General features: G+C 38.3%; 1 protein-coding gene across 1 annotated transcript in view; it reads left to right on the top strand.

Annotated features, from left to right (window-relative positions):
- TMEFF1 (transmembrane protein with EGF like and two follistatin like domains 1) overlaps positions 1 to 16,641 on the top strand; it is a 117,654-nt gene that overhangs the window by 69,319 nt on the left and 31,694 nt on the right. The window contains exons 2-4 of the mRNA XM_021528716.4: positions 1,962 to 2,071; positions 6,253 to 6,382; positions 11,798 to 11,824. Of these exons, the coding sequence (XP_021384391.3) occupies positions 1,962 to 2,071; positions 6,253 to 6,382; positions 11,798 to 11,824 (267 nt within the window). The remainder of the gene's footprint in view (positions 1 to 1,961; positions 2,072 to 6,252; positions 6,383 to 11,797; positions 11,825 to 16,641) is intronic.

The following is a 16,641-nucleotide window of genomic DNA, read 5'->3' on the forward strand; positions in this document are numbered from 1 at the left end:
TCCTTTTTAGAATTGCATTTTCTCAAATGTGGTATCACCTAAAGGTGGACCCTTCTTTCAGATATGACAATCATTTCCCCTTAATTAATTTTTATAGTTTGTTCATCTTCATGGAGCAGACCTTCATGAAGAGAAAGAAACACACATTTCCTTCAGGAGGGAGTTATGAACACATTAAATTGAAAAGCTGCAATGTTCTGTCACATTAGCTTGGTTCCTACAATGCAGCAGTCACGCTTGATAAACGGTGACATTAAGAATAACATTAGAGAACACAGGCACGGGGTTGTGATGGCAACCAGGATACCTATCTGCCCTTTATTACAGACATTGCCCTCCTCATTTATGCTTTTGGGAGTGATGGACGTATAGAGGGAAAAGAATCAATATGTTTCTCAATTTTTTCTCATGGCTGACAAAAAAATATGTGGATTATAACTGGACTTTTCATTGAGCTGTAATCCTGTGACTTCAGTGCCATAAAAAAATACATAATTATGCTCTGTTAAATATAGAAGCATGTGGCAAAAGTGGTAAAATTTATTACAGTAATTATTGTTTATTTATTTATTTATTTATATAAACTGTATGTGTGGGCGTATAATGTTACATAAACACATAGGAGCATTTTTCCAGGATGTCTATCACTGTCATACCAAACTGCTGATACTGCTCTGAGAAGGAGGCTGCTTGCCTGTTTAAGACTCTAAGTGGCAGTGAGGATTATTTCCTTCAGCTTTTGACCTATCTTTCCCCATTTCTGAATGGCTGAACTGGTATTCAGTTCTTTCTTTAAGACAGTTTTCTGGATAGGGCTTGCTTATTAAAAGTCACAGATATAATTTTAAATCACATAACTGTCAGTGAACCTCTTTTGTGGATCATACTTGCTATGTATTCCTGAAGGTTTCTGGCTTGAACCATAGCACAGACATCTTTGAATCATATCCTCTGATTTCACTGTACACTTAACAGTGTCAGGGGATTTTTGCAGAGACCTTGGTGTTTATTTCACCTTTTCAGTGGAATCAATGGTATCAGCACAGTTCCCACACAGCCTGATGAGCTCACATTTAGGCGGACACTGACCACTTCCATCATCCCCCTTGTGCTTTGTTTTGCTCTTTTTCCTATATATAATACAAATCAAATACTTATTTCAAAAGAATATATTTATTCTCTTTTAAAACTAGCCTTGGATTGTGATGTCCAGAAAGAGCTTGAAGCTAATTAGGAGACCTTTGTACTGGAGCTAGTGCTTATGCAGTTAATGTGTAAAACACCTTGGTTTGCCTCTTGCCAGCTGTGCCACTGCTGCAAGCTTACAGTGACAGGAGCTGCCACTTGTGCTCCATATTTTTATGCAGGAACTAAGACACAGATCTCTGGTTCATTACTCTAGCTCCTAGAGTGCAAGCAAATTATAATAGTTTAAACACAGTTAGGTTTATTTTTAGTCTGAAGGATAACAATGTGGCCATGGCAGAGACTGAAAAACCAGGCAGAGAAATTCTGATGGTTCAGCTTTTCTACTTCCTCAGGATCTTTGTAGAGAGTAAAGCAAAAAGAGGTAGTAGGTGAGAAACATAGGCTATAACCTGTGTAAACCTACTGACTCCTACTAGTAACAACTTCTGTAGAGAAGGGTTTTACACTGTGGCATCCCCATCAGGGGAAACATGGAAAGAGAATTTGGGTAGAATAAATATATGCTTTCTCTGTGTCTGTTTATGTGGTGAATCAGCATTTAGCCACAACTAGTCTCTCAAGCAGGCAAAGCTTCCTCTGAGAAGCAGGATTTGCCCCTGGAGGGCAGCCTGGGGAAGATCTCTGGCATTTTTCCTTTAGTTTCTATATGGGAGTAAGGCAGCAGGGGTGCTCCAAGGGTTTAAGGACAAGGCAGTCCTCAAAATAACTCATCTTACAAATCTCTTCTGTCTCATTTTTCTGTTCTTCTGCAGAGCTAAATGTAAGGGAATCTGACGTAAGAGTGTGTGATGAATTGTCATGTAAATATGGAGGAGTGTGCAAGGAAGAGGGCGATGGCTTGAAATGTGCGTGTCAGTTCCAGGTAAGGGCTGCTCACCTTTTTGTTTGCCATTTCTAACTAATCCTTCAGTATTCAGAAGTATTTGTAGAGTCACTGCTTCAGAAATTGCGCTCAGGGATAGGCTTATGGACTCTAACCATAAGCTCCTTTTCCAATGGCACTGATTGCATCAGATAATAGCAGGGTCACCAGTGATTTAAAAAGTTATGAATTAGTCCTGCTCAGGGAAAAAAAAAAAAAAAATATATATATATAAATGTCTTCTGAAGTTTTAAAAATAAGTAAATATCAGGTTCAATTTTTTGTTGGGTTTTGAGCATTTAGTTTACAGTTTTTATAACTATCATGGCAATTCTTCTCCCCTCCCGCCACCAACTTTTTTTAGAGAAAAATACAGTAGTTCTTTCTTTTCACAGCTTATAGACAGGCAAATGTATCAAATATTATGTACAAGACTCATGGCAAGACTGGAAGAGCTGGCAGTGTTATCAGCAAACCCTGGAGTGGCCTATCTAGTGTTTTAAAAATAATTATGTGTTCTGTTTCCAATAAATAATAAATCAAGGGGAACCAGAATAGCAATGGTGTGTATATGATCTTACACTGTTTCTGGATTCCAGTGTTTCAGAGCTGGCTTTTAAATAGTGTTCTGGTCACCTGTGCTGGGGACATTGTTCTAGCTGCCTTTTAAAGGGTGAAAAAATTCTCATGAGAAAAGGCTTTTTCATCTGTCTCAGTCTGTCTGTAACATTTATTTATGCGAAATAGTAAAATCAAAGCCCAGTAATGATTAAAAAAAAAAAGAAAAAAAATACAACCCTAGGATCGCCAGTGGTTTAATTTATTTTTTTTGGTGGTAAATTTTGTGACTTCCTAATAACCAGGTCTTGAAGACATTAAAAAAAGAACTAGTCCATGCACTAAACTGTTAATTTGTTTTGAAGACTGCTTTTTAAAAAGTATTGTTTTTAAACTACTTGCATGTTTACTTTTACTTCTTGAATAATTTATTCTGTACTCTTAGAAAAGAAGTCTATGGGTGAGAAGATACTGTGTTTTTCAAACATAGCAGGTTGAAAATATTCCTGTAATTCTCAAATTTAATTGAGCTTACTCAATTTGCTGCAACTAGCAGCACCAAAAGTTTCAGGCAACAAACACCCAGCCCAAACTGTTAGATTCTTCACATGCAAGAATATCTGAGAGCTAGCTTTTTTTTTTTTTTTTTCTGATACTGCAAGGTTTTGAAAGGAAAATAGACACATTTATGTGTAGTGGTTCAGCTGAAGAGGCGCTGAATGGAAGATGTGGGAATATCAGCCTGTTCTTCCAGAAGTGTGTTTCCTATAACTGTGTCACTGCATTTTTTCCTAAGATTACTTTGCCACCCCTGCTTGTAGTTCAGAAATCTGTGTCTTTGTATATAACTTATATGTTATGTATGTCAAAAGTTTTAGCCAGGAAAACACTTGCTGAATTAATCCAGCAAGGCATTTCTTATGTTGTTAAAACTGCCATTTTTAGAAAAATGTACCCTAACAAGAGAGCTGCAAAATTAAATTGATTTGGGATCCAGGTTGTGGTCAGGTAAGATGTTCCTGCTAGCGAGGAAATCACAGAATTCCTGAATATGCTGATTTGAAAGGGTCCCACAAGGGTCATTGAGTCCAGTTCCTCACCCTGGACAGGACATGCCAGGAGTCACCCTGTGTGCTCAAGAGCACGGTCCAAACACTTCCTGAACCCTGTCAGGCTGGTGCTGTGACCATTCCCTGGGGAGCCTGTTCCAGTGCCCAAACACCCTCTGGGTGAGGAACCTTTTCCTAATATCCAACCTAAACCTCCCCTGACACGGCTTCAGGTCATTCCCTCGGGTTCTGTCACTGGTGACCACAGAGAAGAGATCAGTTCCTGTTTCTCCTGTCCCCCTCACATGGAAGTTGTACCTGCAGTGAGGTCTGCATGCCAGAGGGGTGTTTTGGGGATCAGAGCAGCACAACTAATCAGAGCCACCCCTGAACTAAGGCTGAGATTGGCACAACCTTTCTTCAGATTAGGGAAAATGGATGATAAGTTTCAGTGTTTGAAACACCTCTAATGTCATGGCAGCAAGAGCTCTGCAGGCTAAAAGGTATTTTGCTCTGTTTTGGATGAGTTTTACAAAACCTGAATGAAAAACTGATCAACACAGTGCTTGTGTTATGAACCAGTGGGGGAGGTAAGATGGGGTGAGGTGGGATGACGAGAGAGACATCATGGGGCTCTTTTCCAATTTCTGTAAGAAAGGCTTGACAACAATTAGTTTAATAAGATAACTGCTTTAATAGGAAAGAATAGGAAAAAGAGCTAAGTGACGGTGAGGAAATCTTACAGTCCATTCAGATGTTGGAAACTCTGAAATCACACAACACTGGATGGACCTCGGATGGATTTTCCCATGGCACACTGTGCTGAGCAGATCCTGTGCACAAAGAGATGCTGTCCCCTTTGCCCATTTGAGGTATTAGAGGTATTAGAGTACTTCCTCAGAAGAAAACACCTTCACTTCTGAAGGATGCTTGTAGGAGAACGTTGGGCTGTACTGTAACAAATCACTAAAGGCTTACCAAACTGTACAAAAGGAATCCCTTTACTTTTCATTTTCTATCCTCAGAACAGAACCTGCAAATTTAAATCATCACACAGAGACTTTAGGAGAATTGAGAACTATCTATTGAACAGACAATCATCTCTTGGAAAGTATTGTCCCTCTTGGGAGTTGCCTGCTAATTACTCTCTAGAAATGACTGTTTTGTATGGCATGTGGCAGGACTAATGGCTGTGGTTGAGTGTCTAAGAGCTGCTTAGTATAAGGAAGTATTACAGAACTGATAGAAATAATTTTCAGAGCTGGCAGAATGATTTATTTTTGTCAGTACTTGCTTAGTTCATTCTCAGTTGGTCATCTATGGCAGGATGACAAAGGATTGGAGGATAATACCCTTCAAAATTATGTTTTAACATTTCAGTATTTTGACCATTATGTATGTCAAAGCATAACGAAACTGTTGTGGGAGAGACTCTCATTTGATACTGGGAGAAGAAACTCCTCTATTTTTAAGTCATTTAAGTAATTTTAACTTAACTAATGTTTTTATTTCTGCATGCACTCTCACAGGTTGAACTATACCAGTTTAATCATAAACTTTGTGTGGTTAAGAAATTTGGTAGCTACTCTATTTCATCATTGCTTCTTGGTTTTCGTTTTTGATTGGATTCTTTTTAACAAAGAGAAAAAAGTGTTGAAGATGCAAAAGATGTCTGACATTACAGTTACCACACCCCCAAACAGGGCAATATCTCCTTTTCCATGCTGTAAAGCAGGGTTTGGACCTCCAGTTCAGCAGGAAGTCATGCATAACTCTCAGATGTTAGGCAGATTGGTGGTCCCAGAATCTTAATGCACATTATGTGTATGAGGGGCTTATAATCCATTTCTGTTAGAATATAAGAAAACAGCAAAATGCAGGTGGCTTCTGCAAAAGCTATTTGGAATGATAAGTTTTCCTTTCTTCCTTTCTTCCTTCCTTTCTTCATTTCTTCCTTTCTTCCTTCCTTCCTTTCTTTTTATTTGTATCAAATTCTACTCAATTTAAAATATAAATTTTTCAGTGTAGTAATAGAAAAGCATTATTATAGCTGTTGACTAAGTAAAAGACTCATTATGCTCTTGAATTTAATGAGAATGGCTATTGTTTTCCACTTTTGTAAGACTCTTCTGACCAAAAAGGTCAGCAAATCTCCCCTTAAGCACCGTTCTCCTTAAATTCTCCTTTGCTCAGTTTCAGCCCCCTGTGCCTAGTCATACTTTCTTGTATTATCTTGAAGTTTTCTCCTGCCTCAGTGTTTATCCTTCAAATACTTCTAGATGCCTGGCATATTCCCTCTAGCCAGTACAAAGTCCCATCATAGTTTTTTTGTGCTTTTAATCTTTCCTACTGAATTCCTATGTTCAGTCCATGTGGAGTTAGACTATTATTTCAGTGATCCAAGAGGAATACATACAGTGATACTGAAAAACTAATATATTTCAAGTAGTTCTTTAGCAAAAAGGGTTATAAGATGCTGTTAATAACACAACTATCTTCCTGTATATTAATATGCAGTTCAGATTAATCACTTGATTTCTGTATGACTGGGTTATTTTATAATTTCTTTTCCAGTGTCACACAAACTATATTCCAGTTTGTGGGTCAAATGGAGACACTTACCAAAATGAATGCTTCCTCAGGAGAGCTGCTTGCAAGCACCAGAAAGAGATAACAATGGTATCAAGAGGACCTTGTTATTCTGGTATGTAAAACACCACTTTGTGTAATTAATGAATGATGTTTTATGGTTAGGTCTTTAGTTTTGCCCATAATTCCAGCAATTAAAATTTTTGTGCTTTTTATAAAATGAAATAATGTGGAAAGCCCAAGTCCTCTTTAGGAATGGAACCTTTTGCTAGGCAAGAAATCTGATACATCTTCTGATATGCTAACAGATTAATAAATAAACATTACAAGCTGAAATACTTTGAGAAAATAGATTATGAATTCTTCTGTGGTGCTTACAGAGGAGTGTTGATATCCATCAAAAGGCTTTTAACAAATTTGGAGCAGATTCCAAATTAGCCATTTCTTTAGGACTTTTAGGATATACAGAATTAGTGTAGCATCCAACAAATAACACTGATCATCCTGATCATCACTGATCATACCTGTACCCAAGGCATCATCTTTGACTTCGGGTCATTGCATTGAAGATATGCATAACTTACAAAATCATTCTACCTCAGATTTCTTTTTTGTCTTTCCACATACTTAAGGCATAGATTTTTCTATATTTCAGATACATGGAACAGGTTTTCCTTGTCTTGAATCTTACAACATACTCTTAGACATAGAAACTTTAACCACCAGTTGAAGTTCTGAACCTCTTTGTGGATTCAAAGCTGGTGAGACCAGACTCATGGCTGGCTTTCTTAGAATGAAATTAAATGACTCAGTAGTGTCAACAACTGCAATCTTTGGATACAGAAAAGTTCGGATTAATCTAAACAAGGTTACATCCATATGGCAGCCAAAAGCATAACCGTGGGTCAGATGCACACTCCTTAGTACCTTTATGTTGGTTAATTGCAATGACAATTTAGAGCTATCAGGCCTGGAGCTCACTGGTAGCTGCAGAATCTTATCAGGAAATTAGGGGAAATGCACGTGCAGGGTACCTAGTCCAAGTTCTCACTGCTGCCAGTCCCATTACCTCATTTAAATGCAGCATGTTTCACACCAGCTGCTCTAAGGCCTTTGACTGCAGCACAGACCTATTCTGAGGTCTGGCTCACGTTTGCTAAGGTCCAAAACCATCTGTGTTGTTGGTCCTACTACTGAAGGAAGCCCATGTTTTGTGCCCAGCTCAGAAGCTTGATTCCAGCATCCCTCAGGCTGATGACTGAACCTACTGTCTTTCCCAATCTCCCCCCTGTAAATTATCTCCAGATGCTGCAAAAATAGGAAAAAAAAAAATCAATCCAGTTTTGGAGGACTCACATATTACTATAACAATGCCTGAGAAGCATGAAGGTTCGATGCATAATTAAATAATATTTTTTAATTTTACGCTCAACTAATTTTAAGAAATGGACACACAGCATGAAAGTTTCTTTCTATCATTAAAACAAAATCTTAGGATAATGTTTTAGGAACAACAAAAAATGTTTATATGTGCATTCTACTCTACTAAGAAAGAGAAATTTCAAGATGAAAAATCAATTCTTCTCAGCCTCAGGTTGCTGGCAGCTAATTACTACGTTATTCAGCTAGTATGGGAATTTTTTTTTGCAACCTTCCTCTTCTTTTCTTTAAGTCCTACATAAAAGCCAGGAAATGCAGCATAAGAGGTTCTGATTCAGGCTGCATACTGCACTCTACACTGTTGCAACTTTAAGTGCCTCAGCAGAGCTCCACTAGAATGGCACCTGCTGCTCCCTGAGTGTCTGATGTGCTTCAGGTGGCATGAAAATATCGGATGATAAAAGCCATAACCCACAATCTCTCCATGCCCTGACAAGACAGCGACGTATTTGTGCTCTTGATCTGTTGCACGCATAATGGAGACTCATATATAAAATTAAAATATATTTTGTAGACCCCCATTAATTTTCACTGGTTACCTTTGAATTTGCTATTAAAATGCTTTGTTCTAGGGCATCACTGGGAGACAAGTACAGATTCACTGGTTTCCTATCAGAGTTGGGATGCACCAAGACAATAGGATGAAGTTCCTCCTTAGTGTTGGAACAACTGTTTAATATTTAAAGTATATCAGATTTTTGAATCTCATACAAGAATAAAATACTTCCCATTTCCTAGGGATTGATACCTTCTGTAGCTACAGCACTAGAACAGGCTACACTGAGTGATTTAGTCACTAAATCATTATTCTGTTTCTTGGCAGGTAATATTTTGATTAAAATTTTACAGACATTTGTGATTTGCAGCATATTTTCTCATTTCCTTTGCCAGAAGGCTGTCAGAGTTTCAGGATTCTAAAATAAGCAATGTTTAAAAAAGAGTCAATTATTGATGCTTTAGAAATAAACAAAATGCAAGTTTTGACATTAAAAATGGTTGTTTAGAGAAATGAATGCATGGCTGAAATTTTGGATCTGCCTACACAGATTTTAATATTTATTTTGACTCGTGCCAGATTTATATTGTATGAAAATTACTACAGAATAATATAGTACTTGATTAGACTTGCAGCTTCTTAGTGTACTGTATACATTTGGAAGCCACAGTCCCTTGTTTCATGTTGGGATTTCTAAGTCAAAAAAAAAAAAAAAGGAAAATGGAGAGTAAAGCTATATGCAGATCTAGAAACAAGGACAGGAATTATTATCTTAGGAGTGGCTTATGAAAAGGTCCACTTGCTTAAAATTCATCAGTGGACTATTTGCCCTCCTGTTTGTACTTAGCAGTTTGGAGCTATTGCCCTAAATAGGTAAGAGACCGGTTCAATTTTCATGCCACTTTGAGTTAAAAGCCATCCCTCCTGAATGAGAGAGGCTGCAAACATTTTTGGTTTTGGGGAGTTTTTCTGCCTCTGCACAAAAGCAGTCCCACAGTACAGAAATGGCTCCTGTTCAGAAAGAACAAAAGAGGAGATTCTGACTGTAGCTGAGTGCTTGCAGCATTCAGATGCTGTGTGTCATCCAAGTCCTTCTTTGTGTATTTTATCCAGAAACTCCTTATGGATTAAAGCAGCTCACAGCAGAAGCTTGTATATTTTGTATTAGCATATTTTTAATAGAACTATGGAATGGTTTCATTTGGAAGGGACTTTAAAGATAATCCAGCTCCCACCTCACAGCCCTGGGTGAAGATACCTTCCACTAGACCAGGTCAGAGCTCCATCCAGCCTGGCCTTGAACACCTTGAAGCAAAAGACACATATTTGGAAAAGGGTGGCTTAAATAAAGATAGACATCAGTCACTCTTCCTCTAATTGCTGACCAGTGGCTGGGGGAATGCTGCTTGTGCCCAGCATCTTCACTTCTTTGAGTGTCTTTCTTGACTGATCTTGGTGCATGAAAACAACTTTTGAAAACTCTGAATTCATTAAAGGCCTGAAAGAGCAGGGCTGCTTGTCCAAGTAAGATCGAAAAAAATGCTACTCTTATAACTAGCAGCTGCCTGGGAAAATCTAGCCAAGGCCCGGGAAAACCAAAAAAAGCAGGAACACCAGCTTAGTTTAGCATGGTTACCCTGGAGACAAGAGTCCTAGCATAGCTCCCAGGGAAAGGTTGAAAATTATACAGTATTAGAGAGGATGATACTTTTTTCTTTTAATCCTTTTTGAGAGCTGAAAGTCCAGAGAAGTAGAAATGAATCTCTCCTGCTGCTGTGATGTCCTGCCAAGTGGACTTCATGTATATCAAGCCAATTATCTATGGAGACGGGTGGTCTGAACATCAGCTCCTTGATTTACAGGGTGCTTTCCATGTGTGGTACCTGCCCTGCCCCATGCACACAGGATTTAGCCAGAGCCCCTCACACTGGGGCTGAGCAGCATTTCTCACCTCAGGGGAAAGCAGAGAGTGAGAGCTGGAAATAAAAACATGGATAAAGTCAAGCTTCTCTGAGACATTTTGCCCTTTGTCTTTCATATGCATCACATATGGTGAACTTGCTCATATTTGTATGTCAGCTTCCTCTCCCTCAAAACAGCTTATGACAAGATTTCAACAGCACAAATAATCCTATATATTAACTCATATAACTAAATTATGCTCCTTCAAAATTCTTAATGAAGCAATACTGCATCATAAAACATATTTCCCAGTGACTCAACAAGGACATTTTATATGGGATTGCCTGCTTTGTCAGTAAAGTGGGTCACTATCAATGGAAAAAAAAAAACCTTCTGGTTTTTGTGTTAATTTCTGTAAAGTCATAAGCTCAGTCTGTTAGACACCAAATAGTGGTATAGGAATAAAGAAAGGAAAATTAAGGTAAAAGAAAAACAAATCTCTATTCCTTATACTCCATGTGACAGGAAATTATTTTTAATGTGTGAAGTGACCCAGTAACGTGGAATTTCACACTTTCATCCAAGCACTAGAAGGAATTATTCTTAGAAATACATGTCCTTAAAGAAAAGCAGGAAATGGAACTGAGCAAACAGAGAGTTTTTCCTCCATGTGTGGAAGTAAAATTCCTCTCTCTGTCTGTCCCCCTTCTTCTTTCAGTTTTTAGCAGATAAATTCAACTGCCTTCTCCATCACCAAAGCAGGCATGAGATTGTGGGATGAGCAGAGTGCATGCTCTCCTCTCAGCTTCCAGAGGAGCTAATTTAATGGGAATGGGAAACAATTCACTGACAGTGGTTGCCATTCATTCTCACAGGAAGTTCTGTGACTCAGTTCATGTGTTTAAGGGCTTTCTTTACTGCCGTGCTAGCTGAAGCCTGTGCAGAGTGCTGCCCAGCAGTATGCACATGCAAAATCCCTAAACAGATCCATATTGCTCTGAAGTAGAATTAGTTGGCTGGGGGTGGTGAAGAAGCTCAAGTCCTGCTGACACTTGAACTGCTAATGCAAATGGGATCCAGTTGAAAGCTGTCACTCACCAGATGCTAATCCAGTCAGTCAAATGTCAGTGAAATAACAATGTCATTAGAGCATCTTTATACCAAGTGATTGACTCAACTGACAGAAGCAATTTTGTCATTAGATGACTTAAATTAACCTTACTTGGATGACTAGTTGTCTTCTGGAGGTACTTCTGCAGTCAGGTGATTTATGTGTTGAAGTAATCCTTGAAGTACCACTCCCAGGGCTAGAGGGTAAAGAAAAATAAATGTTCCAAACATTAGACTTTGTATTCTTCATCTCTTTTTCGTTTAACAAATTTTAATCTCTAAGAGTTGAAAAGAGGCTAAGAAAGGTATTTGTTTTCAGTATTGAATAATGCTGTTCCTTGAGTAATATCTTGACAGGGAAGAGTGAAACTAGGGCACAGTGAGTATGGACAAACCATATTAAAGGATTTCAGACCTTATGTGGAATATTTGTTTTTACAGCTGGCTCATGAAATGTGACATCTGTGTAATGTTTTACAATGACAAGTTCCTGTACAAACATCTGCTCCTGGAGCAATATTTTCACTTGCTTTTTTTTTTTTTTTTCCCTCTCCCTCTGTTTGTTTTTTTTTTTTTTTTCAGATAATGGCTCTGGGTCAGGAGAAGGAGGTGAGTACCAAACTCCACTTATCTTTGATTTTGATCTCTCTTTCAAACTAATGTGTGCCACTTTTATACATACATATATATATATATATATATATATATATTTACATGGCTACTGTATACCACATGAATTGTGGGAAAATTATGGGATTTAAAATAATCTTTAAGGTTGCAGTGTTACTGGGCCATGTTAGAACAGTAGTGGTAGAAGAATAGGTTGTAGTGTGCATTTCATCAATTTTATTCTCTCAGATTTGACCTATATTATTATTCATTTGTTACCAGAAATGCAGTGCAATATTTAAATCCCTATTTTACCTGCATCTCTGTCCAGAAAATTACCATTCACAATAAATTTCTTACCATTTATTTCCCTAGTGTCTAAAACTTCTAGTTGTTACCTTATGCTTGGTTGAGCTTGTTGCCTAAAATATACAACAATTGCATTATGATATCTATTTATATGAAGTATTTTAATAAAGTATTTTTCTGTTCAAAACTGTATATTCAAAGAGGAGATGTAATACCCCCGGTAGCAGTAGAAGTGTCCCAATCTTTCAACACCTCTTAATCTTCTTCCAAAGATTTAAAAAAAAAAAAAAATCTTTTTCTAACTTTGATACTACTAACAATAATACATATAGAATGAAAAATATGTTACACAGATATATATAAACACAGAAAAACTGTTTTGCTTTTAGGCTTTGGTATTGTTAAGAAGGTGTTGCATTTCATATGGATTGGACTGAGTTTTGAAGTACTGTAGATCTTCTATAACTACGTGAAAATGTGTTTTTATGGAAAACCATCTATGGCATCACTCTGTAGCTAAATGTAACAGTTAACTTTTCAAAAATCAGGAGCTAGCTCACTCTTCACCTTGAAGAAGACTGGCATTTCTCTCCCCCTTACTGCTATCAGTAAATTCTTGGGCTGCTGCTAGCACAGGGCCATTCTCACCTTTGTTTCCTTTTGGGACAGTGTCTGAAGAAACAATTTTCTTCCCAAACACTTCCTCTTCTTACCTCCACAGGTGACTTTTCTGACGCTTTACACTCTTTCCCCAGCTCTGTTTGCTTCTTCTTCCCCCTTTGTTAGCCAGCCCGTTATTTCACTCCAACTGCTCCCTGCAAGCCAAGCTTTCTGGCCTTGGTACTGCTATGCAGTTCTTGTAGGAGACAGATGACAGAATTTAGTCCATTGACGCTGTTGAGGCAGGACGGGAATGAGATGACTCCACTCAGAAGGCTGAGAGAGTAAAACTCTGATTTATTTCAAAATATATCGTTCTTTATAGAGAGCTTTGTCCAGACCAATTCCATTGGTCCTGAAGTGAAAACAACTCACACCATTGATGCCCAGTGCGGAGACGCACAGTGGTAGAACTTAACTATAAACAATGTGAACAACAAGAGAGATAAAGAACCTTATTTACATTCTTTTCAGCACTTTGTCAGGCTTCTGCCTGGTTAGAAACTTTCCGTTTTTCTCTTTAACTGAATCTGAGACCAACAGTCCATGTTTCACTTTTATTTTTAGAACAGTTTTAGAAAAGTTTGAATGCCATTGAGATTAGTTGGGTTTGGGTTTTTTTCATATTTTCTAACTGCATACAAAAATCCTGGTTAAAGTCCCTTGTAAATGTTACTATGTTGATGTGGAAGAGATTGGCAGCTGACTGATAGATGTCAGGATTCTTTGGGTAGCTTTAACAGCAGTTTGGAAAAACTTAGGCCAAAACATGCTGTTTTGTTGGCTGCTCACTGAAGAGGTGAAAGGTCCCTTCAAATATACTCATTCCTTGATTTGGGGCAGGAGGCTGGGCCCAAATCCACCTGTAGGGGCAAGAGAGACCCACATGGGCTTTATTTTGTCATTGCTGTTCTTTTTGTTCTCACTTGAAATGTTCATTGAGCCTGGGACAAAGAGCTGGGGAGGAAGGATTCGTGCTGTGGAAAGGCTTTGTTAGCTGGGGCTCAGCATGCCAGTGCATTTGAATTATTTATGCAAAATAGAATGCCATCGGCTTAGGAGGTTTGGTGGTCCCTCGATACCTTGCAGAAGTAGTTGATGCATTGTCTTGGGAGGTGGAATATGTAGATTCAGTTCACTTCAGGCAGAAAGAATTGAATCTGGTTCCCTTGGCCCCAGGTGAGTTTCTGCACTGCCTGGGTATTGAATTCAGAAGAAACAATGTACCCACTCTGTCCTCCAGCAGTTTTGTGACATTAGGCCTTCATGTATTAGAGTTTCTTCTGAGTGCCTTTGGGACAATTGAAATGCTCTTTCTTCTCTTCAGTATGAAAACAGTTGGATTTAGTTCTTAATTTTAGGTTAAGTAAAAGGAAATTTGCACAACAAGACATTGAAAATCCTGTTTGGCTCTTCTTCCTTTTTTTAATACATCTTAGCTATTTGAGATATATTGAATTATTCCTGTCCCTGTGTAGCTTCCTCACTAAACTGAGTATTGGGTGATACTTCTGTGGGACAGTTGGTTAGTCTTCAACATGTTGAGTCATTTTCTGTGTCTGAAAGCAGTCCTTCAAAAAATGGAATCCACTGCTGCTTTGGTTATTGAACTCTGCCCTGGTTGAAAATTCAAGGATTTTTTTGTAACTAGAATTGGGGTTTTTTTCATAATTCAAGTAGCTGTTGAAGTGTTACATGAAAACATTAAAACCTGAAAAGTCTTGCTACAAGTTAAGGGAATTCAGAGAGAAAATCAGACTTCTAGAAAACTGTTGGACCTATTGAGGATGGAGATGCATTGTTCAGAATCCAAACACGAAGGAAGAATAGGGACCCAGGCAGAGGGTGACCTGCAGGGTAGTGGTGTTCAGTGGTGCCCTCCACACTTCTTCCTCTCTGGTTATTTCAGCTATGAGACTGTCTGCTGCAGAACTGCATCCTGGCCCAACCTTCCTCCTCCTTTTCTTTTGGAAAGTCAGGATATACTGAGATATAATAACCACCCATGCCAGAATGTTTAATCTCATACTCTTGGATAAGGGTGCTCAAATGGGAACCAAATTTCCTGGGGAGACTCTGTGCCCTATGGGTTAGGTACAGCTGCTGCTCAGAAGCATGAGGAAACTTCAGTGGAAGTGGAAAAATGCAAAAATGAGTGAGAGAGAACCACCCAGCAAGCAAACATGCTAGCTTAGAGATGTGATTTTTCTTCCTAGGATCTGTGTTAATCACAGAATCAGTGCTTGCTGTGTTTCTCAAACATGCAATTAGTGTGATTGTGTATGCACCAGTGATGCTTGCACACACGGAGTGGATGAGCACAGCTGCTTGTGTGCATTCAGGAGGCATTGCAAGTGCTGTGCAGATGCACTGTTGCTGGATTTTTAACTTTGAAATAAAGTACTGGGAAAGCATCCGAGTTGTGCTCTTCAGCTGCTACAGCTCTGCCTGAGGCAGTCTCCACGGCTGAAATTAGCTGTTGGCCTCATGTTTAGCTGAGATTTGTGCTACTGATTCCCACTGTTCTTTTTCATTTTCTGCATTTCATTGCAGAACAATCTCATTGATGATTCTGAACTTGACTTCGTGCATATTCTCCCTCCTACTCTCAAATAGTATGATGATAATGCATTCATTTATATGTTAAAAAAAGAAGAAAAAAGAAAAGTAGATTTAGAAACAAGAGAAAAATTCACAAAATATTTTTTTTGTCAAAGATTGTTTCAGAAAATATCTTGCCTTAGTAGTTATCACGTGCTACAAGAAAAAACACCTAAAGACCACAGAACTTATGGTTGAGGTTCTCCACAAATAATCTTTACTGTTACAAAATAGATTTTAGTAAAATAATTTGATTTAGGAAAAGATTAGATTTTAGGAAAACAATTAAGAGTGGAAGAATTTTTTCAGTATGCCTGCATGAGATCAAGTAATATAATTTTTAAGGATGAGACAATTGTCTAGTTGCCCTCTGACATTCTGAATGAGCTATTTCAATTTTCTATGCTCTGTTAGCATTGAGTTGTAATAAAATGACCCATTTTTCTAATTTCAGAAGTCTGGAACTTCATTAGTGTAATAAAAATTGTAGTTTTGAAACCAAGCAGTTGGTCACTTGTGGCAATGGGTATCGTGACCCATTTCTAAGAAGAATATATGATTGTCAATTCAGAAATGAGAGAATTTTCAAAATTCTCAATACTCTACCATTGCCCTACAGAAGGCAATATTGGAGAGGCTTTAAAGGGTTCTACTCAGACTTTAAAGAGTTGCCTGGCTAGGGTCATGGCTGAAGATGGTGGGATCCTTTAAATTTGCACCTAAAGTGTGGTCTTCTCTCTATATGCTCATATGAATAATTCTGCAGTTTCCCTGTTCTGAAGAATACAGTCATAAAATTAGGCCCTTTGTTTCCTCAATATTTTGTTAGACTTCAAGGCAGAACTGGAGAAGGACAAGGTACAGGCTCAGATTTGTGTTCATCTCTGCCAGTTGTAAATTTCAGCACTATTTGGCCTGCTGGATGTATTTCCACAACATGTAGATTGGGGCAGAAAAAAGTAGATTGCCAGTTCACATCTGTGATGTTGACTTTGTGATATAGTAAGGCCTTTGCAAGAATGTGTTTAAAACCATCAGCATTTGTTGCATACACCATGAAAGATCTAACAAATGGTAAAGGCTTTTCAAGCCAGCCTCAGAAACAAATCACTGCCCTAGAAGAGGCAGGTTCTCTGCTCTAGTAATCAGCCAACAATGGTGAGATTTCTAAGTGCCCTACTATGCCCATAACATTAATTTTTAATTCATTTTATTCAGTATTTGTATGTGTACCTGAGCAAAATGCC

The sequence above is a fragment of the Lonchura striata genome, chromosome 2 (genome assembly GCF_050655825.1).
Source record: "Lonchura striata isolate lonStrDom1 chromosome 2, ASM5065582v1, whole genome shotgun sequence".
NCBI lineage: Eukaryota > Metazoa > Chordata > Aves > Passeriformes > Estrildidae > Lonchura > Lonchura striata.